General features: G+C 37.0%; 4 protein-coding genes across 6 annotated transcripts; 2 read left to right on the top strand and 2 right to left on the bottom strand.

Moving 5' to 3' along the window:
* Window positions 1–145: 145 nt before the first annotated feature.
* Window positions 146–2,466, top strand: rps27l (ribosomal protein S27 like). Its single transcript, XM_042495487.2, has 4 exons — window positions 146–283; window positions 970–1,078; window positions 1,622–1,732; window positions 2,211–2,466. The coding sequence occupies exons 1-4, from the start codon at window positions 278–280 to the stop codon at window positions 2,237–2,239; spliced, it is 255 nt and encodes an 84-aa protein (XP_042351421.1). The 5' UTR covers window positions 146–277; the 3' UTR covers window positions 2,240–2,466.
* dnaja (DnaJ heat shock protein family (Hsp40) member A) lies at window positions 2,450–7,499 on the bottom strand. Its single transcript, XM_042495482.2, has 8 exons — window positions 7,314–7,499; window positions 6,812–6,957; window positions 4,906–5,080; window positions 4,701–4,805; window positions 4,382–4,609; window positions 4,046–4,276; window positions 3,838–3,938; window positions 2,450–2,999 (listed from the first exon to the last, which is right to left on the bottom strand). Exons 2-8 carry the CDS (start codon window positions 6,941–6,943, stop codon window positions 2,784–2,786), a joined length of 1,188 nt encoding a protein of 395 aa, XP_042351416.1. The 5' UTR covers window positions 6,944–6,957; window positions 7,314–7,499; the 3' UTR covers window positions 2,450–2,783.
* A 1,223-nt stretch (window positions 7,500–8,722) lies between these two features.
* Window positions 8,723–19,091, top strand: acsbg1 (acyl-CoA synthetase bubblegum family member 1). Of its 2 annotated transcripts, XM_042495480.2 has the most exons (14): window positions 8,723–8,921; window positions 10,014–10,069; window positions 10,143–10,417; window positions 10,558–10,646; window positions 10,791–10,911; window positions 11,618–11,698; window positions 11,784–11,933; window positions 13,188–13,364; window positions 14,098–14,279; window positions 14,400–14,633; window positions 15,367–15,584; window positions 15,712–15,851; window positions 17,106–17,352; window positions 18,307–19,091. In XM_042495480.2, exons 1-14 carry the CDS (start codon window positions 8,878–8,880, stop codon window positions 18,384–18,386), a joined length of 2,094 nt encoding a protein of 697 aa, XP_042351414.2. In that variant the 5' UTR covers window positions 8,723–8,877; the 3' UTR covers window positions 18,387–19,091. The 2 variants fall into 2 exon arrangements, with proteins under 2 accessions (XP_042351414.2, XP_087936693.1); XM_088080567.1 differs by lacking the exons at window positions 8,723–8,921; window positions 10,014–10,069; window positions 10,558–10,646 and having other exon boundaries at window positions 10,284–10,417.
* A 176-nt stretch (window positions 19,092–19,267) lies between these two features.
* On the bottom strand, window positions 19,268–24,564 carry idh3a (isocitrate dehydrogenase (NAD(+)) 3 catalytic subunit alpha). Of its 2 annotated transcripts, XM_042495483.2 has the most exons (12): window positions 24,469–24,549; window positions 24,075–24,140; window positions 23,146–23,208; window positions 22,923–23,006; window positions 22,608–22,722; window positions 22,131–22,318; window positions 21,707–21,840; window positions 21,494–21,596; window positions 21,289–21,353; window positions 20,387–20,471; window positions 20,035–20,187; window positions 19,268–19,945 (listed from the first exon to the last, which is right to left on the bottom strand). In XM_042495483.2, exons 1-12 carry the CDS (start codon window positions 24,499–24,501, stop codon window positions 19,862–19,864), a joined length of 1,173 nt encoding a protein of 390 aa, XP_042351417.2. In that variant the 5' UTR covers window positions 24,502–24,549; the 3' UTR covers window positions 19,268–19,861. The 2 variants fall into 2 exon arrangements, with proteins under 2 accessions (XP_042351417.2, XP_042351418.2); XM_042495484.2 differs by lacking the exon at window positions 24,075–24,140 and having other exon boundaries at window positions 24,469–24,564.
* Window positions 24,565–25,071: the final 507 nt, after the last annotated feature.

The raw sequence follows: 25,071 nt of genomic DNA, 5'->3' as shown, positions 1-25,071 counted from the left end.
GCAACTGAGAGCATAGGGTGCAAGCGCCAGATTTTGGCATCTGATGAGAAAATGATTAATGTTCAGTTTTAATGCTATTGGATTCTCAACGACTTTTCCGTGACCTAACTTTTGAAAAAGTTTCACTGAATGCCGTTCTCGCTGTTTATTAGGCACCCTGTTTACAATATTCAGTGATTTCTCAGGTCTGGCAACCACAGTTCCTGGAACTGCACAGCTCCTGTTTCTGTCCAACCAGCCCACGTATGCGCAGCAAAGCGAACCCAGCACGGTGAAAATGCCTGTAAGTTTCAGTGTTTTGTGGTCATTTCTTTTGTGTAACTTAATATTCGGTGTTGTCAACTGTCTGCGTTTCTTACTGTCGAGTTCTTACCGTGACACGGTGCAGCTGCGTCTGCTGTCCGACACCTCTAAGTTGTGTTGTTGGTTTGTTGCACGAGCACATGAAGTGGAAGTTAGCTAGCTAGCTAGCATAGCGTTAGCCCTGTGGTGCGCGGGTGCCGACTATTTGCTGAAACGGTACTGCTAACAGATAGCGGAGTAATGTTGAACCAAGGAACCGTCTGTACCTGTAATTTGTTTTACACTAGGCCCGTATCTCAGCAGATGGAGTATGTAAACACGGAGTCAATTTCACTAATATTATCATTACTTAAATGGAAGAAAAAGTAACTGTATACTTGTGGGGTTTTCCCAAAAGCAGTTGTTGTGCTAAAACGTTAAGTTAGCGAACATTTGGACTTATTAGCCGTGTTGTCTGTAGAATTAAAATTCATAACCAAAGACTTACCTTGTCAATTATAGGAGTTGTGTCGCATTTCTTAAAACTTGTAAGCAATATGCATTTTAATGAGCTTGAACGCTGCTGCAATAACATATTCTAATCCTGGCTCAAGTATACAAAAATGTCTATCACAGTAGTTATACCTCTTCGTAGTTAAACTTCTTCGTTTGTTTTTGTCACTCTAGCTGGCTAGAGACCTCCTGCACCCTTCCATTGACCATGAGAGAAGACAACATAAAAAGAAAAGACTTGTTCAGAGTCCTAACTCCTACTTTATGGACGTGAAGTGCCCAGGTGTGTCAATGCAACAGATTGCAGGTCTATTTGAAATGTGTGACACATGCATTAAGAATATCTTCAGTGGTAGCTTTGTTATTTTGTTTGTTAACTTTTTTGTTTGTTTTAGAGCTTTTTTTTGTGTGTTTTTTGTCTGTTTGTTTTTCAGCAATTCGTACTTTTTTTATTGGCAGCCAGAAAATTTATAAAAAATAGCCACAAAAGCTTTACTTTCAAGCCTGTTTAATAAAGCACAACAAAATCAAGTGCTTATAAAGTAATAAATGATAGAACAAGCCAAAAGACTAGTTAGCAGGTAAACGAGCGAAAACACACAAGGATAGATGAAATTATAGATATTAATAGAATAAACAATAAATAAATAAGAAGAGAAGAAGAAAAAAAGGAGGGGGAGAGAAAACATTGTGGTTCAAGTACATTTCCGATTTATCCATCTATTACATCACATACATAGTATTAATGAAGACTTGGCTTGAGTGCATTTAAAACCATATAAATTGGGCCTTTGTTTGTTTACGGTTTAATTCTGCTATTTTGCAGGCTGCTACAAGATCACCACAGTGTTCAGCCATGCACAGACAGTGGTTCTTTGTGTGGGATGCTCAACTGTGTTGTGCCAGTCAAAAGGGGGAAAGGCCAGACTGACTGAGGGTAAAACATCCACAAGTTTAATTATCAGGCTGCATGATTATGGCCAAAATGATCATCACTATTATTTGTTATCAATATTGAGATCATGATTATTTATCATGATCATTTGTTGACTTTAGGGACCAAATATTGTATTGCATATATTCACATTTAAATAAAAAAAAATCAATGCTTTCAAAAGTTGATATTGCAGTACATTCCTGCAAATGTGCCAAACTTTGCATCATTAGCAAGACTGAAAATTTGGTTCCTTCATTGGATCTCCCAGAAGCAAAATAGCAATAATTGTAACCAAATGAGAACCGAATATTGCAGTCGGTCTTGTTCATTTAATTGTGGGAAGACAAAATTGTCTTGCAGGTAATATTTAAATAATTGTTCAGCCCTAACTGCTAGTGCTATTAACTTTTTTAAAAAATCAACTTTTATCTGTTGCAAATACAATGTTGTCTAACTCATTTTCAATTTTGCTTCACAGGTTGCTCTTTCAGGAGGAAGCAGCATTAAAAGGGATCATACACTTAATTATGTCTGCAGTCAAGCCATTCTGTTGATAAATCCACTATTTTTTCATTGATTACAATGTAGCTGTGCATTCACTAAAGGCAGGTTCTGTCTCTGTACAGCTGCTCAGCTTTTATGATGAAATTTAACTAGCCGAAAAACTTTTAATATGCAAGACAATTTAATTAAAATTTCACAAAGTCAATAAAGACATTGTTATAAAAGTTGAAGCATTCTGGGACTTTTATTGAGAAATAACCAAGAATGTGTTTGTCATGACTGAATTTACCTTCACAGAAAGCATAAAAGTAGTCCATTCAGCTTCTGAAAAGAAAACATATGTGCCATAGATTTCATAGGAAACATACATGGATATAAAAGACATGGACCTTAAATAGAGAACATATAAGATGGTGACACCATAAATACAGTTTTGAAAACTCAGGGAGCGCAAATGAAATGAAATGGGACTTAAAGGCATGGTCACACAAAAACTCCAAAACAACAGAACCCACATGCTCTACGACATATTTAACATACACCGTGATCACTGTGTCTGACATTGCACTCCGCCTCTGGGACCCTCCTCGTCTTCCTCATAAGCTTCCCTACTGTGGCTTCTCTCCTGTGACTGCTTGTCCGCCTCACAGAGCTGCACCTCCTCCATGTCGTCAGTAATCATCACATCCTCCCTGGGAGGAAGAAGTCTCTCCAGCTGGTACATGAGATGCTCTGGAAGCCAGCCTTTCTCTGGAAACTCCACCTGCGGAATTAATTACAATCATCTGAATGAAATGTTTCGTCTACAACAAAATAATATGATTCAACCCTTAGGATCTGTTTGGCACATTTTAAGCACTTTTCGTTCTTCATTTTTTGATAATTTCAGCTGTGTTAATGCATATGGCAAAACTTTTGTAAAGACTGTATTTTTGTTTAATCTTGGGATTTACAGCTCTGTTCTTTAATAAGTCTAAAACACACTGTAAACAAAATTGTTACATTTATAATGTATAGTGCAAAAGTGCACCATTGAAACCCATTTGAACTGCAATTTTTCAATACCACAGCCATCAAAGCATAAAACACATATTGTGTTATTTCTGGGTTTCATTCTGGGCTTTTACCTTGAAATTAGTAATTTTTACTATTTTTTGATCATATTTGGCATATGGAGAAAATACACGCTATTTCCACTAGGTGAACTGTGACAATCAGTGTTGCCGCAAATCATCGACAGATCACAGGCTGTGATAATAATAATTTTAAAAAATGCACTTTGCATGTAGTACATTTAAATAATTCATTTTCTATGATTTTTTAAATCTTAAAACTTAGTGTCATGGCAAAAATCTGCCAGGGTTTAAAATTATGTAAATTAATTAAAATTTGATATTTATGATCAGGACTGATGTTGGTTCAAAAAAATAATTAAAGTAGAAAATCATAAGTACAGTATTTTTAATTTTAAATAAAAACAATCTACTCTGAATGTAGTATATTGCGGAGCAATACAAGTGTGTTATATTGTCGCCGGTCCTAAGGGTTAAATCCAGAGCTCTGGCACACTGGTGAAATGTTTTGTGTTGAGCGTACTTTACCTCGAAACAAATCAAAAGCTGTCCCCTTTCATAAGGATCCCTGTAAATTGGCATGCCCTCATTCTGGACACATTTGATGTCATTGTGTTTGATAACTTCACCTGTTGATACAAAAAGAAATTAAAAAGACACATGATGAAATCTGAATTTAAGAATACAGTCTACCAGACATCAGGAGACGGGAGGGCGACTGATCTCGGTCAGTTACCTGGCTGTGAGCTGATGATGAGCATTCTGTCATCTAACGTGCAAATGGTTTTCTTGAAACCGCACAGAGCATCTGCGAGTTTGATGTTCATCGTCATCACCAGGTCGTCGTCCTTTCTCTGGAACACGGGGTGGTCCTTCTGATCCAGCACAATGATAACATCCCCCGGCTCCAGTCCGGGCTCCTGGTCACCCTCTCCATTAAATGCAATTCTCTGACCGTCTTTCATACCTGCGCAACACATACGTCTTCAGATCAGTCTGCGTTGCAAAACACATTTACACCACTGTCATTTTTTCTTGTAATGAGGGACTCAAGTTAGGGATAATAACATACCTTTGTCAATGTGAACTTCAAGAATTTTCTTCTTGCGTTCTACTTTGCGGCCATTACAGTTCTTGCAGACGTCCTTGGAGCTAAATTTCTCGCCCTGTCCCTGGCAGTCTGCACACATGCTTTGGATCTGCTGAATCATGCCTGGCCCAATCTGTTGCACCTTCACTTGTACTCCTCTTCCTTTGCAACCGGAGCACTTCTCCAAGGTACCTTTTTTACCACCATAACCTGCAACAAAAAGGATATTGTCATTTGCTGAACCCCTCAACATTTATTGTATATGGGATAATGATTTTTTTTAAAATGCAACAAAACATACCGTCACATCTGTCACAAATAACGTTTTTTTGAAGCGCGAGCTTTCTGGTGTTGCCTTTGTAAATCTCTTCCAGTGTAACACTAAGCTGATGGATGATATTCTTTCCTACAGGAAAAGCAGGCATATGCAAGTTAAAAAGTTATGCAAGCCGGGGGTATTTGGACGTAAAAACAGCCTGCTGCTAAATTTTTTATATAAACCGTACCTCTCCTCTCTCTCTGCATCCTTCCTCCACCTCCAAAGAACATGTTGAACAAGTCCATTGGGGAAGATCCTCCACTCATGCCTCCCTCTTTGATTGCTTGTTCTCCTCCTTGGTCATACAGTTCTCTCTTCTCTGGATTAGACAGCACCTCATATGCTTGAGATATAAGCTTGAACTGTGGCAATAAACACACACAAAGAAACACGTTTTTTAAAAAAAGATTGCATTTAATTGATATCTTAGACAAAAAAATCTGATTTGTTGAAACATCACAGAGCATTAAATAAGACAGATTATCTGTGGATAAAAACGATTGCTCTGCTTTCTTTTTTTGCCTTGTAATGCTTTTAACCCTGGTGTTGTCCTTGGGGTCAATCTGACCCCAGATGAAATCTTTTGCTATCAAAATATATTTTCTATACTTATGTAAACAAGGTCTATTGGCCCTGAATTCCAAAAGGAAGGGAAAAATGTGTGGTAATGGGTTGGACTAAAGTAAGACTAACGGTGTAACACAGAATTGATTGGCAATTTAGACAATATGCTTTAAATAACAGTCAAAACAGGGCGGAGTCAGGATGCACTTTACTGCACATTATTAAAACCAACCAATCAGAGCAGAGGAGTCTCTTAAGCAGGTGTCACTCATGACAGTTGCTCCATGAACTGAACAAAGTTGGCAGTGCTGATCAAATATGAATCAAGATTCTGTAACTCTATTTCTCATTTCTCACCTCAGATGTCTTCAAAAGTACACGTTAGAGTACGGTTCAGCTGTTAAATAAGTTACAAGTCAGTGGAGTTGGTGGGCAGTCAACAACAGCATTTTGAGGGCCTGAAAATGCAAACTTGTGAAACCAGGGTGGAAATTTTTTAAAAACACCAACCCTTTTGTTGCTGTGTAAACTGGCAATAAATCCTTTAAGAATGGTTTCAACACTTAAACTAATTCAAGTAACCATAGTGGCTACTTGTTTGAATTAATTTAAGTTCACATTCCTATATTCATAACAAAACATATTTCATGAAAATTGAATTCAAAAAAGAATTGAATTGAGTTACAGTTGACCTTTTTACTCCTGTCTTATTTGTGCCATTTCTAAATTGCTGTTTGACTTTTACGTTGTTGGTTTGATTTCTCTAGAAAACACAATAGGCAAAAGTCAGTGAGCATCATGGCAAGAAATGTCCAACAAACTGCAAGTAATAAAAAATATAAGGTGACAAGAAAATTACTTGAAATGTTGCTTAAAAAAGGGAAAGATTTGGAGAAAACTATATATATATATATATATATATATAATTTTTATATTTCTTTCCTTATTTTCAGCTAATTATCTTTTAACATTTTACTAATATTTCTTTATTTTTGGGCCATTTCGTAAGTTGCTCATTGCCCTCTTCCCATTGTTTTTGAAAGAAATCAAGCAAACTTGCTTAAGTTTCAAAGGGTTAAAAGCTTTCACTAGGAAGAATTCACTGCATTATTCTCTCTAGTAAGTGGCAAGGACTCACATTGGTTTTATGTTTCCAGACCTAGAGATTAAATTGGGAGAACTGGTATACATTATCATCATATCTAATGATAATGACGCTGATTGAACACTGTTCTCTTCAAATCAGTGTACGAGTCCCTGAAAAATTGCAAATAGTCTGTGAATGCCCACTCCATTCATTATAGTTTAACTTCACGACCTCCTGACACTGTAGCCTGATGCAATTCAACTCAGCGTCAAGAGGGCTGATCTTCCTGTTCCTAAACAGAGAAGCGACGACTAGACCATTCCAGAAAGTTCCCGGGGCCAATTCAACCAGGCGTGCAGGTTAAAATTAGTAACGGCATGGCTACCGATCCATAAACGGCCGCGGGGACACCCTAAAGCTCTCTATATGCCTCCCAACTCACCTTCTCTCCTTCATTGGGGTTCTTGTCGGGGTGATATTTCAACGCCAGTTTTCTGTAGGCTTTTTTGAGTTCCTCCTGCGAGCATTTTGGGCTGACACCCAAGAGATCGTAGTAGCCAGTTTCGTGAACCATGTTGACAACCTAACCTGAAACAAAACCAAGCGGAAACACTCTTTAATCCAGAGTTACCTTGAGTGTAGTGACAGAACACCACATGTCAAAAATCCTAACGAAAGCGAACAACGTTATTACCCAATCACAAAGTTGGCATTAGCCAGAGCGGTCGCTGAACATGTGTTTAAAGACGTTAAAAAACAGTGTTAAGTCACAGTAGGTATGCTTCAAAAGGATAGCACGAGGAAGCATTACTACAGACAGCACGTGTGGTTAAATGTCAATTCCTGGCAACAACCAACTAGCTTATAAAAGCTTGAATGAAACCGATAGCATTTATAAGCCGTAAAGCTAAACAGTCTTCAGTATGACAGCACAGTGTACTTACTTGGTCCTTACTTGACTAATTCTAATCGTCCTAGCTGTCGTACAGTTCCGCCGAAGCCGGTGAGGGAAGATGGCTGGCTCTTATAGCGGCTCCACGGCGTGGAACTTTCTGGAGAGCTGGAGAAGAGTGGCCGGATGTGTCGTTGGACTGCGGCGTCAAGAAAAGACCTGAGAGGGGAGGGAGGAGGAAGGAGGAAGGTTTCCTCACCAGCTTGTTAAACCTGGTATACTCAACCTACGGCCCGCGGACCAAATCTGGTCGGGTGCCCTCCCCCAACAACCATTTTCTAATTCACAAAAAAGGGAAAAGAAAAGACAAAAAAGTGATTCACTGGGAAATGTTTCTGTGCTTTTAATATTTACATATACATAAGGTGTCAAAGTGCATTAAAAAATTGAGCTTGTTTATAAAAAAAATGTCAGTGGAGGATCCCCTGCACCCCTAGCTAAGCCCTAACATCCTAAAATCCTAAAAACATCCTAAAATCCTAAAAACGTTCTAAAATCCTAAAAACGTCAAACAATGCTAGAAACATTATAAAATCCCAGAAACACCCAAAAAATCCCAGAAAGGTTCTAAAAACCTTGAAACCTTCGAAAATCCTAGAAACGCTCTAAAATCCTAAAAATGCCCGAAAATCCAGAAACGTCCCAAAAGTCCATTAATGTCCTCTAATCCTAGAAACATCCTAAAATCTTAGAAAGATCCTACAATCCTATAAATGTCCTAAAATCCTAGAAACATCCTTAAATCCTAAAAACATCCTAAATTCCTAGAAATGTCCTCAAATCCTAGAAATAAACTTAACCTTGCCTTTGGGGTTCAGCTACTTCATTAGAAGTAGCCTAAAAAAACTGACAATAAATTATAGTAGACTGTCAAAAGTAAAATTCGGCATTAAGATCAAACTGGCTTTTTGATAAGGAGGCCAGAGCAACACAAACGTCCGCCTCAGCCTACAGAAAAAAAAAAAGTCCCTGCACATTACTTTCTGTCATTGTCAATAATTGAGGGAACAACCAATAAAAATGATTCATGATTTTTAGTGAAATGCAGGTCAGCATGATAGCATCAGAAAACTCTTGTTGTTTGTATCGTAAATAATATTCCTGATTCAACTTTCACCACATTTTTTCACAGGCCATACACAGCCCACCTGCAGCGGCCATATCATCAACCAGTACTTAAATTAAATAATGTTATTTCCATATTCCTTATACTGTATATACAATCATATACCTTGGTCAAAGTTGAAAGTGTAGTGTTATGACTTGGGTTTTTTTGTTTGTTTGTTTGTTTTTTACTTTTCTGTGTGTGGTTTAAAATGAGAATCACCCTGTTTTACATATTAAAAGGCTGAGCTCATTTAAATGCTGTCCATGATCTTGAGCGGGAGGGCCAATGCAGTGCACACATGGACTTTTTGATTAGTTTTACAGCCGCTGACAACTTCATGAGGCTTGTTGAATAGCATATCTTTTTATTTGACCACCTTCTCCAAAATAAAGGCTTGATCCTACATTATAACTGTAGCCACAGTATCAGGACATCCCAAACTAACAGTATGGATTTTCCTGATGAGAAGGGAGATGATCAACCCAAGGACAGGTAAGGTATTTAAAATTATTTTTTTGTTTCTTGGAGGATAAGGAGACGCTATAGTTTCATCAGATGACACTAATACTGTTAATCTTTTGAAATCTGGATCAGCATCACTTTTCTTGTGCTGTGTTCAGAGGCCTTTCTCAAGTATTTAAGCTTTTGAAATCTGATCAAAGTGGTTTGATTTCTTTAGAAAACATAAGGGAAAAGCCAGTGAGCAACATGGCAAGAAATGTCCCACAAACTGCAAGTAATACATAAAATGTGACAAGAAAATTACCTGAAATCCTGTTTCGTACAAAAAGGAAAAAATGCTGAGAAAACTATATTCATAATTTTATAGTTAAAATAATGTTACAGGGAAAAGAAGTTTAAAATTTTTTTCCAGGGACTTCTCTTGTAATTTTTTTCTTACTTTTTAAAAAAATATTATTATTATTATTTCTGGGATTTCCCTGTTAACATTTATAATATCTTGCTATTTTTTGGGCCATTTTTGGGCCAGGTGCTCATTGCCTTTGTCCATGTTTTTGAAAGAAATCAAGTCAATAGGTTTTAAAGGGTTTTAAAGGATAGCTTATTATACATGCTTGACTGAGGCTGAATAAACCACACTCAACAGTTAGCAAGCACATTCACTACATTGCAAAATTAGAAGTGTGATGATGGACCAAATTTTGTCACTGAACATTTGAGAGTATCAAGACTTCTGCCCACGTTGTTGACTAAATGTTTCCTCTCCACTTTGTATTACAATACAAAGTTCGTCACCACTGTAAATATAGATTAAGAACGGCAACTAAAAGTCAGAGTAATCTTTTTTGTAATGCAGACAGTTTGCCACTGAATTCTTTGAATCTGACAAAATATAAACACCAAAATAATAGTTTTAACGAGTGAACGTGAGCAGTCTTTCGGCTTTCATTGAACATATTCTGTCAAACAAAGCAAGGGGGCTTTAGTCAAAAGCCTGACATTGTGTTGGGTAAACAGTGCGGCTGAGAATTAGACCCATGTGATGAAATGAAAACAGCAGCCTGATTGCCAGAATGTGAGGTGGAGTTTGTTTGGAGTCCATGTTTGCTCTGTGTTTTCCAGTGTTCACAAGTCTATGGCACTTGTGCAGACGGACGGCGAAGATGATGCCTCTGTAGGTGAGTGATGAGCACATGGGGTCTGCCGTGGGAAGGATTAGATTTGTTTTTCAGATATGTTTTCTCTCAAAAGTTTCAGGACAGAAAAACACAGAAGAGGAGTTTGCTGGCGTACTTCTTGCTCAAGCTCATTCGCTTTGGACCACTGATGTTAAAGGCTCGGTCAAACTGAGAATAGAGGAAGGATGCTCACAGGAACCTGTCACAGTTCACCAAATGTTCAGAGCCTCAGTGGAAAAATATGGAAACATGCACGCGCTTGCTAGCAAGAAGGGGAATAAATGGGAGAAGATCACTTTCTCAGAGTACTATCAGTTCTGCCGGAGAGCAGCCAAGAGCTTTATAAAGGTATGTTAATACAAAAAGGGAACATGTTGTCTGTAAATGACAACTTTTGAGTACTATTAATGAACAGATTTGTAAAAAAAAAACAAAAAAAAACAAAAACATTTTTTAAAAAGAGACAAAAAGTTTGTTAATGTGTGCAGCTTGGTTTAGAGCGATTCCATGGAGTGGCAATACTAGGATTCAATTCAGCAGAATGGTTCTTCTCCGCGGTCGGTGCCATCATGGCGGGGTGAGAGAGATGCATTGACCTGACCTGCATCAGTCTGTATCAGTTTCCAAATATGAGTTGTTACTGTGCTGTTATGAATATTTCTTCTACTGCAACGTTGCAATGATACACTCAGTAAGTTATGTCTTTGTATTTTTACTACAGGGGGACAATGACAGGAATTTATGCCACAAACTCACCAGAAGCTTGTCACTATGTGGCAAGTGACTCCAAAGCCAACATTATTGTGGTGGAAAACCAAAAGCAACTGGATAAGATCCTGCAGGTACTGTAACTCAACCCTTGGAAACCCGAGCAAAGTAGCTTTATTTCTTTCAAAAACCTGGGGGAGGCAATGAGCAACAAAAATGTACTTAAATGTGGTAAGAATTATTATTATTATTATTATTATTATTATTATTATTATTATTATTATTATTATTATTATTATTATTATTATTATTATTATTATTGAACAAAATGTTACCAGATTTTTGGGGGGGAAATCACAACAACAACAGTAACATCAAGTAAGTAAGTACAACAAAGCGATAAATAAATAAAATAAAAATCATGTGGAAAACAGTGCTAAAATATACACAAATATCCATGTTTTCATTACATAATTTAGAATAAATAATCATGATTATAAATTGATTCTATTCTATTATTGATGATTATTATGTGTCTATTATTCTCAGCATTTTCCCCTAATTTTATTTATCTGGCCTGTTTTTTTTAAATATAAATTTTCTTAACATCTTTTCCTAATTTCTTGCAGTTTGAATGGCGACTTGCCAAGTTGCTCATTGCCTTTTTTCCCAGTTTTTAAAAGAAACTAATCAAATTTTGAGAAGTTTCAAAGGTTTTGTGAAAGGTGTCTGAACGCAGCAGATGAAAACTGATACTGATCCAGATTTCAAAGGGTAAAAGTATGACGACTTTTAGCAACATGCAAATCTGTGTTAAATGTCTCCCTCTTGAAATTTTAGATTCGTGACCGACTGCGTCATTTGAAAGCCATTGTGCAGTACAGAGGACAGCCGCTGCAGAGGATCTCCGGTCTTTACTCTGTAAGTTCTCCTGACACCACGTGAAATGATCAAAGTGGCTGATGAACTCAGGCTGGGATGCTGTATGTTGCTGTTTTTGGGGTAGTGGGAGGAGTTCATGGAGCTGGGTCTGGATGTTTCTGAGAAAGAGCTGGATGACATTGTCGGCAGCCAGAGAGCCAACCAGTGCTGCATCCTGATTTATACCTCTGGCACCACGGGCAAGCCCAAGGGAGTCATGCTCAGTCATGACAACGTAAGCTTTCCACTGACTATTTTTAATCTATTCTTACTGAGAGTCACATGTTATTATAGCCATATCTGTTATAACCAGAGGTGGGATCAAGTCTTTATTTTGCAGGTCATAAGTATGTCTCAAGTTATTGTGCTAAACCCTTGAACCCTAAACAAGTAAGTTTAATTCTTTTTAAAAACATGGGGGAAAGGCAAATTGCAAGAAATTGGTAAAAAGGTTAAAAGTCAAAGGTTAAAGAAAACAACCAGAAAATGTATGTTTAAAAAAGAGAGAAAGAAACAAATATAACAAAAACGATTTACATTAAATAATATTTTAAAAAATGTAAAAAAAAAAAGTGAAAAATGTCCAGAGACTATATTTATGATTCATAGAATTATATATTTAAAATATGTTACAGAATATGTAATTTATGTCATTTTTTGTTGTAAATTATCAGGTAATTTTCTTAACTAGTTTCTTGTTGATTTTAAGGTTTTTTCTTGTTAAGATGCGTATTGACTTCTCCTCATGTTTTTAAAAGAACTCAGGTTTCAAAGGGTTCCGTGTAAAGTCCTGTGCCAACACAGGGCAGTCTGGAGTCAATGCCTCAATTTAGGTGAATTTCGAGTCTTAAACAAGTCATGATGGGCTCTTCAAGAAATGGTTTGCCAATATTAGATGTACAACAATCACAAATGCTTTTAAAGAAAATGCATTCATTTGTTAAAACAAGTTTGTTAAAAAAATCCTTAGCTAAAGTTAGTTTATCAGTAGCTTTGTTAGTCTTGACTTACCGCTCTTTGTGCAACTTAGGATGTTGAACAAAGTCAGAAATTGTTGCATTATCGTCTTTATTTTTCAACATGTACGTTTTGCATACTGCAATTTATTTTTTGTTGATCACTATATAGTTTCTCTACATGAACAAAATGATCTAAGCATCATTTTTTCCAACAGGCGCAAAGTAACACAACGTTGGTTCTTCATGGTTCTCTCCTGCAACCTGATTGGATGCTGTTAGATAAGTTCAAACAAAGCTGGAGAATTAAGTGCCGACTTGCTGAGAATTATCAGCGTTATGAAGGGAAATGAACTGATCTATGGCACACTTTTTTGGGGGTCTAAAGACATCAAATTTGTGACTCGAGTCCAAGTCATGTGACTCCACTCCACACCTCTGGTTATAACTTTTTGTCACATTGTCACATGGTAAGCAAAAGCAGTAAAGGACAGAAAACAAGGCTTCCTACTTAATCTTCGATGAATATTTAGATCACATGGACTGCCAATCATGCCAGCAGGGCTGGAGACATGCAGCCGGCCGACACTAAACAGGAGTCACTGGTGAGCTATCTGCCTCTGAGCCACATCGCCGCTCAGATCTATGACCTGTGGAAGGGTATCCAGTGGGGTGAGCTGGTCTACTTTGCACAGCCAGATGCTTTAAAGGTGAATAATAATTCCTAAATCACTCACGTATTGGTTTTAAAGATATTAATGCCATGGTTTTTTTTTTTTTTTATAATCCAATATTTGGCCTTTAAAGTGAGAATCATTTTTAACCTGTCCAGATCTCCCCGTTCATTCCAATCGATATAACTTTTCTAGAATGTCTACATCTATAATAACTGCCAATTAACTCCACCCAAATGTACAGATTTATTTGATGGGATGTCTGTAAGCCAATCACAGTGTTCCACATCATCCAAATGGACTGCAGCAGAGCCACGCCCCTTTTGTTACAGGCATTGCACACAGTGACAAAAGGAGACAGCACGTGGCAGTAAATTATTCATCTAGTTAAAATACATAATTTGTGTTTAAAATGTTTCTAAAGTCAACATCTGATGTTATATTACGTATACATATTTAAAAAAAACAAATAGAAGATGTACAGCTTTTATTCAGAATCCTTTCCATATCTGAATGATACTGCGAATGAATAGGAGAAATACAGTTTCTACAGGGAAATATTTATAAGATTTGATTTTCTAATGATACAATGAGCTTTAATTGTATCTTATTGAACATGTTCACACAACTACTACTACTACAACTACTTACCTACTCACATCTGAGCTGAACAAGAGATGAGTGGAATAATGAAATCAACACAATAAGGATAATTGACTGATTGAGTAAATGTGTTTTTCAGCTCTTTGTCTACTTAATGTTTTTGCAGGGAAGCCTGGTAACAACTCTGCGAGAAGTTTGTCCTACATCCCACATGGGTGTCCCACGTGTTTGGGAGAAAATGATGGAGAAGATGAAACAGGCAATTAGTGAGTGTGGATATGTGAAAAAGAAACTGGTGACATGGGCAATGTCAGTCAGTCTGGAAGCCAATCTTAAGTGTTCACTAAAGTAAGTGCTGATGAAATTTTGTGAATAATTTGCAGATTTAAATGACCCACCATGAATAAAAAATAAATCTTCGGAGAGGGATTCATTTATTTTTTATTTTTCACTTTTTTTTCTTTTTAGGGATGATGAGAAACCATTTCTCTTCACTCTGGCTGACAGCCTTGTGCTGCAGAGGCTCCGGGCTGAGCTGGGCCTGTCCTGCTGTCAGAAGTTCTACTCTGGAGCAGCACCGATCGGTAGTGAAACGGTGCAGTTTTTCCTTGGTCTGAATATCCGCCTGTATGAGGCGTATGGCATGAGTGAGAGCACGGGACCTCACTTTATGTCAGGTCCCAAAGGTTACAAACTGCCAAGGTAAAACAATTTTTAAAAAAGCACGTAACAGTTTTATGTACAATTTGTGATGTTTAAAGGAACAGTGTGTAAGATTTAGAAGAATTTAGTCTCCTTTAAAAGGAAGTGAGAATTGCAAAATGCACACCAGGAGCTGAATTTTTTGCAGAGGTAAAATAAAATCAAATAAATAATGGCGTCTCACATTACAAATCAATAAATGATGTTTGGCATGTCACAAAAAGGCCAGCACCTGCTTATGTGGTGCTTGCCTATTTTCTCCCATATATCCTTTTCTTTTTTTTTTTCTTTTTTCTTTTTTTGCCCTGTCTAGAGCAAGTGCTTTGTTTGTCCATTGAGGGCTACTGTAGCTGCAACATGATGATCTCCATAGTTTGTGACAAACTCCCTATGCAGATAAATGTCTCATTTGAGGAAACAAAAACCCAGAGATTCTTATTTTCAGGTGAATATCACTTTAAAAATTTCTTTTAAGAAAAATAAAGAAATTTTAAAGTGTACTCAATTACCATATTTATGAACACAAATTTTAATTACTCATAAAAATAAAGATGTTCCAGCAATATTTTCACATTATTTAAACGGAATTGTAAGTGTTATACACTAAAGAATACATGCTTATTGTATTATATTACATCTCTGCCAATGTGTCCCCCTAAAATCCTACACACTGAACCTGTTAGTGTTTTTTGTGAATATAACATAACTAAAAGAATTCTTTTCTCTGACAAAGCTGCGGTAAGGTTGTACCCGGCTGTCGGTACAAAATGGCCAACGTAGACTCTGAGGGGATCGGCGAAATTTGCTTTTGGGGACGTAATGTTTTCATGGGTTTCCTCAATATGGAGGATAAAACAAGAGAAGCTTTGGATGAAGACGGATGGCTGCATTCTGGAGACCTGGGGAAGATAGATGAGGAGGGGTTCTTGTACATCACAGGTAGAATAAAAGGTAAAGCAATTTAGGCAATTTATTGTAAGAAAATTGCCTGTTACATGTCACCAGCTCACATTCTGTACATTACACACACCTGAGCACATGTCGTCTCACTGTTGCACTGTTATCTTACTCTGTTCAGAGCTGATCATCACAGCAGGAGGGGAGAATATTCCCCCTGTTCCCATCGAGGAGGCAGTGAAGATGGAGCTGCCTATCATCAGTAATGCCATGCTCATTGGGGACAAGAGGAAGTTCTTGTCCATGCTTTTAACACTGAAGGTAATCTGTCACTTGTTATTATCCAGAAAATGGGACATGCTGTACTTTATTTTTGACATATCTTTTGTAAAGTCGCTTTGACCAACTGTGTCTTTGCAAAGAAATCATTTACAGACATAAATGAACCCTTAGGGACATGCTTTTCATTGTTCATCTTCTTCTTTTTTTCTTTTTTATCATTTTGGTATGTGTTCATGCATATGGCATACAGTTTGGTAAGATTATGTATTTTTGGTTAATCTTGGAATTTCCAGCTCAGCTCCTAAAAAAAAGTCTAAAACACACTTTGGAAACAAAATTGTTACATTCATACTGTTTAGTGCACAAAATGCACCACTGAAACCCATTCAAACTGCAATTTTTGATCCCATAGCCATTAAAGCATAAAACATGGATTATATTATTTCTGGGTGTCATTCTGGATTTATGCCTTAGAATTTGTCATTTTTACTATTTTCCACCTGATGACATTTTTACCATATTTCACACATGGAGAAAAAAATGATATTTCCACTGTCTGAAGGACTGTGCACTGTCACAGTCTATGTTGCTGCTAATCATTGACATATCCCAGGCTGTGATACTACTACTGCTACTGCTACTGCTACTGCTACTACCACTACCACTACTACTACTACTACTACTAGTAATACTACTACTACTACTACTACTACTACTAATACTAATAATAATACTAATAATAATAATAATATCAACTCAGCATATAGTATATTGATAAAAAATCTAAATAAACAGTGGCATGACAACAAAACCTGGCATTTAAAGGGCTAGAATTCGGAAAATTAATATTAATACATTTTACATTTTTTTGATAAGGACTGATGTTAGTTTTTAAAAAAATAATCTAATTAAATTAGAAAATAATGTAAAATGTTTTCTTAAAGCTTGATTTTGAAAAGCACATTTTGTGTGTGTAATATTATGTAATGTTAATGTTTCTCTTTGATAATTTTGACAAACCAGGCAGTAAAAGGAAGATGAAGCTATCAAAAGAACTGGTGGCACACATTTCCATTAGTCATGATTTATGTGGAACCATTTATAGGTGTGGCTTTAACGTTTTTGCCTATCATCGATGTAGTGCTGTTGAGCTTGTTGTTCTGTGTTCTTTCAGGTGTCTGTTGTGTCTTTTTATGTCAAGTAGTATGCTGCAACACAAATTGCCCGCTTGGGGACAATAAAGATTGACTAAGAGTAAGACTAAGGTTTTCAGCAACTGATTCCGTGTTTCAGTGTTGCAGCAATCCGGACACCATGGAGCCAACAGAGGAGTTAAGTACGGAGGCTGTAGAGTTTTGCCGACAACTAGGCAGCCAAGCAACCAAGGTGTCTGACATCATGGGAGGAAAAGACAAAGAGGTGTACCGGGCCATTCAAGACGGAATCAACAGGGTCAACTCTGCAGCCACCTCCAATGCCCAACGCATACAAAAGTGGACTATTCTAAGAAAGGACTTCTCTGTTTCTGGAGGAGAGCTGGGTAAATTTAAACCCCTTAAAACCTGGATCAGCATCAGTTTTCTAATGCTGCGTTCAGACTCCTTTCACAATCTGTTTAACCCTCTGAAACTTGAGCAGATTGGTTCAATTTCTTTTCTTTCGAAAACATGAGGAAAAAGACAGTGACCACTTTGGCAAGAATGGTCCCACAAATTGCAAGAAATGGTAAAAGTTGACAAGAACATGATCTAAAAATTAATTTTAAAAGAGGAAGATCATTAGAAAATCAAAAAATAGGGAGAGATGTGCAGAAAGCTCTATTTATAAGTGATAATTTCATAATTCAATTGGTACAGAAAATATATAAAATACATATATTTTCAGCACTGTTTTAGGTAATTTTCTTTTTTTTGTGATTATTTCAGGTTATTTTCTTGTAACTTTTGTTTTATTTTTTACCAACTTTGAGCTCATTTTTGGGTCATGTGTTGTTAAGCTGCTCGTTGCCTTTTCCTTATGTTTTTGAAAGAAATCAAATCAATTTGCCCACATTTCAAAGGGTTAACAGAACATGGACCAGCAAACAATGCTCGATACCAGTGGTCCCCAACTGGTGGGTCGCTGTCTAACAGTGGGTCACGAGTCCTTTCTGAATGGACCTCAAGTGACTCATCATATTGTAAAATCACACTTTATTTTGAAGTACAGTGAAATTATTGGCACAGAGCTTTTAATTTGAAGTGCCTTTTTGATATGTTTCATTTCTTTGCTTTCTGAACCAACATGTTTTCATCTTTTAAAATAAAATTGAATTGTGGTCATTTTTAAATGTGTGGACCTTGAACTGATGACTAAGGAGAAATATGGACTTGTGACTGGACCAGTTGGGAACCACTGTCTTATACTAAATGGATTATGCATTTTTTGTATTGAAAGCAGTGGAATTTTGCAAGTGCACAGAACTGTTGCTCATTATATTTTTGTCTGGTTCCAGGTCCCACAATGAAGCTCCGTCGCCCCGTTGTGTTGGAGATGTACCACACGGTCATAGAGAGCCTCTATCAAGAGCAGTGAAGAAATGACTGTGTAGCTGTTAGTATGACAATCACTTGCATATTTCATCATTCTTGTGGACGCACATGGAATTTAATTATATCTATGTCTTATGTTCAGAATCCATAAATAATACAGGAACCATATCTAATTGTTTATAATATTTAAGAGGAAACCAAGTTTTAAATAGTGACTAACACTGAGAAAAGCAAAGTCACAGCATTATGATGCATCTTCTTATTGGCTGAAATATTTGTTTTTAATTCATATTTGTCTCTGGTCAACCATTTATTTTTACTTAATCAGTTGCATGACAGGATCTTATCCAGTATTTTGTTTAAATGTTATGTGGTATTCATTATATAATTCATAGCAATCTGGATTACATGCTCCTAACATTCACCAGGAATCTGATAATGAGGGTCATCATCATCATGACATCTGAGACGGTTGCAGACAACAACTAGTAATTTCCATAACATATAAATAACAATAAAAAAATCTGGCATTTCTGATGTCATTGCAATATTTATTTGTCTTTACACATTCATATTTGCAGAAACAAAAACAGCATGACATGAGAGAAAGAGTGCAAAACATCTGCATGATTCATGTTACAAGAAGCCTGATTATCATATCATTAAAGCTTCAATACATGTTTTTTTTCCCACAATATGAATGTGAAACATATTCAGAAACACTATTGAAGAGTTTTACTTGTTGATTTGGAGCGTTTGATCATGGAGATTATGGATTGTGTTTTTTATGTCAAAAATAAAATTGTCAATCACATTAAATGAGGCCAAATTTAGCCAATAAATAGACAATATCCACCAGAGATTAAATACTTAAGGAATAAAATGCATAACACTTATACAGTAACTGTTGGTCATAACTTTAAAGAGTGCTTTGGAGTGTGCAGGGGGAAGAATAAATATTTTAGGACCTCTACAGGTATGTGTCCATATAGCGTTTTTTCTGCCAGACACTTACTTCAATTGTTCACCATGAGGAGAGATCACATGGAGAAAAAGTGTCCCTTCCAGTTTATTTTTTCAAAATGGTGCGGCTTTTTTGTGCGACCGCTTCTGCTTGAGAATCTCTGAACTTTACCAAAATGTGCTGATGCGATTACTGCCACTCTTTTAGCTATTTTCTGTCCCGAGCTGTATCATATCTCAGCCAAATCCAATCACAACAAAGACAGAAAAGCCCAATTGTGAGAGCATATCAGCCAAATTTTGCTGGTGAGTGTTGTGCTTTTATCACCATTTACTTTTAGGGATCAGCTCTTTTTATAGAGATGAACCTTTTTTTGAAATGAGCACCCTGACACTGCCTTTCTACCAAACAAAAAAATGCTATGTGGACACACACCCTAACTCCTGAGTCTTTTTAAAAAAAATACATACTATGGTTAAAAATGTGCAGATACAGCGTGACATGATGGAGTAAAGAGACCCAACCAATCAACTCGTGGCCCGGTTAGCATCACTTTAGGCCAGCTCCTGCACTCGTTGACATATTGCGTTTGTAAATTCTGAGCACTTTGAGTTTCCTCCCAGGTCTTTTGTTAGAACCTTAAAGACAGATGATAAAGTCATTATAAATCAGAATGGGAACATGCAACTAAAACTGCATGTCTGATTTTCTTAGAAAGTTAGATTACCTTTTTGTCTCGAATGATGTCAAAGCATGCAGTCTCGATCTTGTTGGCGTGGCCATGCAGGCCCATGTGGCGCAGCATCATGACCGCACTAAGCAGCAAGGCGGTGGGGTTGGCCAAGTCTTTTCCTGCAATATCTGGGGCCGTTCCATGAACCTGAGTGGTGATATTAATTACAAACTATAATCATGGATGACTTTTCTATGACCATCAAATTTCTGAAAAGATAAACACGATGAGGCAAACATTAATGTGGCTTTACACAGCTCACTTCTACTATGGAACATGTACTTTGATCACTGTGAAACCTGTGAAGAAAAAAAAAGTCTGACAAATGGGAATAAAAAGAACATACCGACTCAAATATTGCAACACCGTTGGCGCCAATGTTTCCACTAGGAGTAACTCCAAGACCTCCAATCAGTCCAGCACAAAGATCACTGTAATGGTAAACAGTTACCTTCAGATGTATTATTGTACATACATACTGACCTTGCTAAGTAGACTCCATGTACATATGAAGCACATAATTTGCAATAAGGCAGACCATGCCGGTGCAGTCTTTTGATTTTCCACATCCTCAACAAACACTTCATCTACAGTATTTAAATTTAGATTTCAGTCAATTTTCTTTGATGGTAAATTATTTTGTCAGGTTAACTAAATTACTTTGCCCAAGTTTTCATATACTTCTGAATGAATCACACAGCCAGCACTACTTTCTTGGTTCCAACTAATTTCTATATGTGAATTAAAACCAATATACATAATTAATAAGACAGTGTAAAAGCATGTTTGTGTATACAGAATTTGATGTGTGTTTATTGCATGCGCTGTCTGAACCATTACATAGTAACAACCCCCCCCCCACTTTTGGCTTAAGTGCCTCCTTCCTGGAATGTGAAAAAAGTCTCAAAAATGGGCAGGGGAGGGGGGCTAAGACATGCCCAGTCACCCAATGGTGCTGCCTTTTGATCCACAGCACCTCCCTGCACCCCACACCCAGGCAAAGTTGTTGGTTGGAGAGAGAGCAGTGACAGAGGGCTTGCATTGTAATGAAAGCAGACTCCTGCTTCCAAGAATGGTCAGTAACAAAATTCAGCTGCAATAGCCTGGTTTGAAACTTTAGAGGGCAGTCACTATGCAAATTTATAACACAATATGAAGAATTTTAATACTTTGCACTCACATAAAAAAAAAGGATACCGATTTTCAACTAAAAAATGTACAGGTTCACTATTTATGAGGTTTACTTACCTCAAGATGTCTCCATACAAATTTGGCATCACTAAGACATCAAACTGTGTGGGATCCTGTACCATCTATAAGAACATGTATAAACAATGCTACTATTATCGAAAAATGTTATATATGCAAAACTTCCAACAAAAAAAATGCTTTGTATCAATCTAAGACAGTATACACCCTAATGTAATTTATATCAAAAGCTACTGGGACTTACATTAAGGCACACAGTATCCAAGTACATCTCAGTGAACTTCACATCTCTGTGCTTTTCAGCTGCCTCTCTGCATTTGCGTAGGAAAAGCCCATCGGACATGCGCCTGTAAAAAATGAAAAATAAAACCATCAACAGATGGAAAACCATTTATTCTCAGCAAACAGCTTTAAAATGACAAATTAATTCAAGCATTTTATATTGGATACAACTTACATAATATTGGCCTTATGAACAGCAGTAACGCTGGCCCTCTTATTATTTCTGGCATATTCAAAAGCATACTCTGCGATGCGTTGGCTGGCTTGCTCTGTAATGAGCTTAATGCTTTGTACAACTCCATCAACAATCTGAAAATTTAAAAAAAATCCAAAAGAGATTCAGGTAAAATCTGTAGACATAACTAGTTGTTGAACAATTTACCAACTAATTCTTTAAGGAAAGTGCTCACAATTTTTGCAACCCTAGTGTAGACACTAGGGTTGCAAAAAAAAAAGGTGAGATACAAAACATTTCATCTAGAGAATTACATAAGCATCTAAGTTGTCTCAGAGAGGAAATAATCAAAAGATCAAAGTAGAAAGCTGTAAACAACACCATGAAACAACTAGACAATTAATGTGTTGTTAAGGCTTCTTACCACATGTTCAATGCCACTGTATTCTCCCTCAGTGTTCTCCCTGATGGTGACCAGGTTCACGTCAGTGTACGGGGTCTTGTAGCCCTCAATGGACACACAGGGGCGCACATTCGCATAGAGGTCAAAGGTTTTCCTCAGCAGCAGGTTCATAGATGGATGACCAGCAGCTATTGGTGTCTTTAAAGGGCCTGTAGATTAAGTAATACAATATTAATTACTTTGAACTACAGAATTGCTTTTCTTTTGAAGTATCAATACCTACAAAATATAGGAAACATATGGGTACATATGGATAAGATGCATCTATGTTTATATGATTTATTATAATAATCTGCACAAAATTAAGATTTGATCACAAAATACCACTTCTTTTTTAAAAAAAAAACTCTTTCAAACATAAACAATAACTATTTTGTTGGTTTTGCATTTTTTTTGTTTTGTTTTTAAAAGTAATTATTTGTGTATTTAGCAGGTTACCTTTTAGGCCAATTTTGTTCCTGTCCATCGATTCTTTGGCATCAGGAGGGATCATCCACTTGCCACCAGGTCCTTGTATGGCTGTAACATTTCTCTCTTCCCACTGAATAGGTGCCTACATCAAAGTATTATGTACAGCAAAATCAATACATTGGTTTACATTTTGCAGCTTTTGCAAGACTTTGTGTGTCTGTTTCTTGACCATCAGTGCTTGAGTAACAGAAATTATGTAATCTATTACAATATTAAAAATAATTTGGGTGCTTAATGTTCGTGGTGAACAGTGATGCTTTGCTATGCTACTCCAGTACTAACTTTAGCTGCTTCAAATATCTTCATGACAGCGGTGGAGATCTCAGGACCAATTCCATCACCCGGGATTAAAGTAACAGTTTGAAGCTGCAAGGCAGTAGAAAAACACATAACTTTCATTAATAAATAAATAAATACATACATACATACTTCAGAGTTACAATTTACAAGTTACATAAAAAATCTTTGTCAAATTGTTGTACAGATCTAGAGGAAAGATACATACCCCACGGGTGAATGTCCTGGGTTGTGGAGGCTCTCTATTCAAAGCTCCAACCACCCGTGACACCTGACAAGCAAAATGGTCAAAATTTTTACAAGTACAAAAAAAAAACACTTCCCCAACAATTTAAGTGGTTTAACTTAGCACAAATACAGTCTTAACACTGTTCTGTTGTGTATTTGTGAACACAAAACAAACAGAGCTAGGATGTTATGTGAACTGAGCAAAGCTTACTGGAATAATGAACATCATGGGAACAGAATGACCCAAGAATTGTGCATTTTAATGTCTTGGAATACAGAGTATTTTTTTTGGGACAATGATTCAGCTGTAAGGCACTTTTTTGATCAGAAGTACATTATTAATTTTATGCCAATCTTTGGTCATTCTTGTAAACCTATCAGGACACGAAAAGCAACATATTTGCACGAACCACACAAGGGATTCATGTCTGGATGGACAGAGTCAGACAAGCATGAATTGGTAGTAATCTGCAAAGGACATACTGGAAGAGGAGACTCCAACCAGTTAGCAGCAGGAGTTGTCAGTGCTTTTAATTAGCATGTTAGCTGTGTTGAAAAGTCTATTTTCTGCTGTAATGTTCAGTACAAATGCCCATAAACAAATGTGTAAACCTTGGCCGTTGATAAAGACCATGGCCCAAAATAGGGTAATTGGGTCTCCTGTTATAGAGCATCAACAAGAGGTCACCTTTAGCTTTGAAACACAACTGACAGCTCACAGTAAGTTCATTATCTTAGCTGACTTGCAAAAATTGCAGACGCGACTCCGATTTAGAAACTACGAAAAAGCAAAATGCCCACTCCAGATTAAAATAACATTACTACCATAGGATATTGCTAGTTAGCACTAGCGCTTATCCAAACGCAGGATAGTTCAGGTTTTAATACGTGACGTTATGCTTAACTTACTTCCTGTGCCTTGATTTTATCCTTGCCATTGAGCCATAAACCCCACTGTTTTAGTAGGTTAAGAATCTGTAGATGACATTGACATTTGTTCAACTTGAGTTATCAGCTATAAAATAACGTTTGCAACAATGTATGGTCAACTAAAACATTTAAACCGCTAACTTAATAGCTCTTTTCGTTACATGTTAGCTAACTAGCTAGCTAGCTCCATAGCGGTCATGGGTCGCGTTGCTATAGTAACTCCAAGCATGTAGCATTAGCGCCTGGCTAATCTCCGATGAGCCTGCACGACAGTCAAAAAACCTAACGCTAGTTCGTTAATTTACACATTTGCATGCGACTGGTGTTATTCATATGAACGGCAAACGATTTAGAGGTTTCCCCCTGTACATACCGCTGACCTCCACGCCTTCCCAGCCATCTTCATCTAGCCAAGGTCGATGCAGCAGCAGCACACTGCTAAACTTGCCCGCAAGCTGACGGCAATACGTAGTAGATTTCCGTTATGTCTCATTTCAAAATAAAACCTTATTTAAACAAATTCACACATTAACGACATGATTTCTAAAGATTTTGTAGAAGCACCGTTGAGTTCGTTACTATTTCGATCATTTCTATAATACTGACCAATTTAACATTTGGTGCAAGGTTTAAGAGTCCAACTGCTCTTACTCATCCATGCTCTTACTTTGAGAATCACCCGGGATAAGCACTGGGATTTAGGGAAGCAAACGAAGAACCATTTATATACAGCCTATGGGAACATCCCCACAGAGCCAACCTCACAGACATACCTAAGTATATATGACATAGACATATACATATATGTCCTTGAGGCAACCTCATGTGTGGTCAACAGTAATACCACACAAAATTTTATTTCCTGGCCTATGAAAGTTAATATTTTCGAACACGAGCTACGATCTCAAACTCATATCAGATGGTAACATCTCTGTTTGACTGCATATGGTCCCCATAAAATAAAATAAAATAAATA

The sequence above is a fragment of the Plectropomus leopardus genome, chromosome 7 (genome assembly GCF_026936395.1).
Source record: "Plectropomus leopardus strain MGB_pleo_1.0 chromosome 7, ASM2693639v1, whole genome shotgun sequence".
In the NCBI taxonomy this organism is placed as follows: domain Eukaryota; kingdom Metazoa; phylum Chordata; class Actinopteri; order Perciformes; family Serranidae; genus Plectropomus; species Plectropomus leopardus.
Note: the sequence above shows the minus strand (reverse complement) of the source record. Positions and strands in the feature narration are given on the sequence as shown.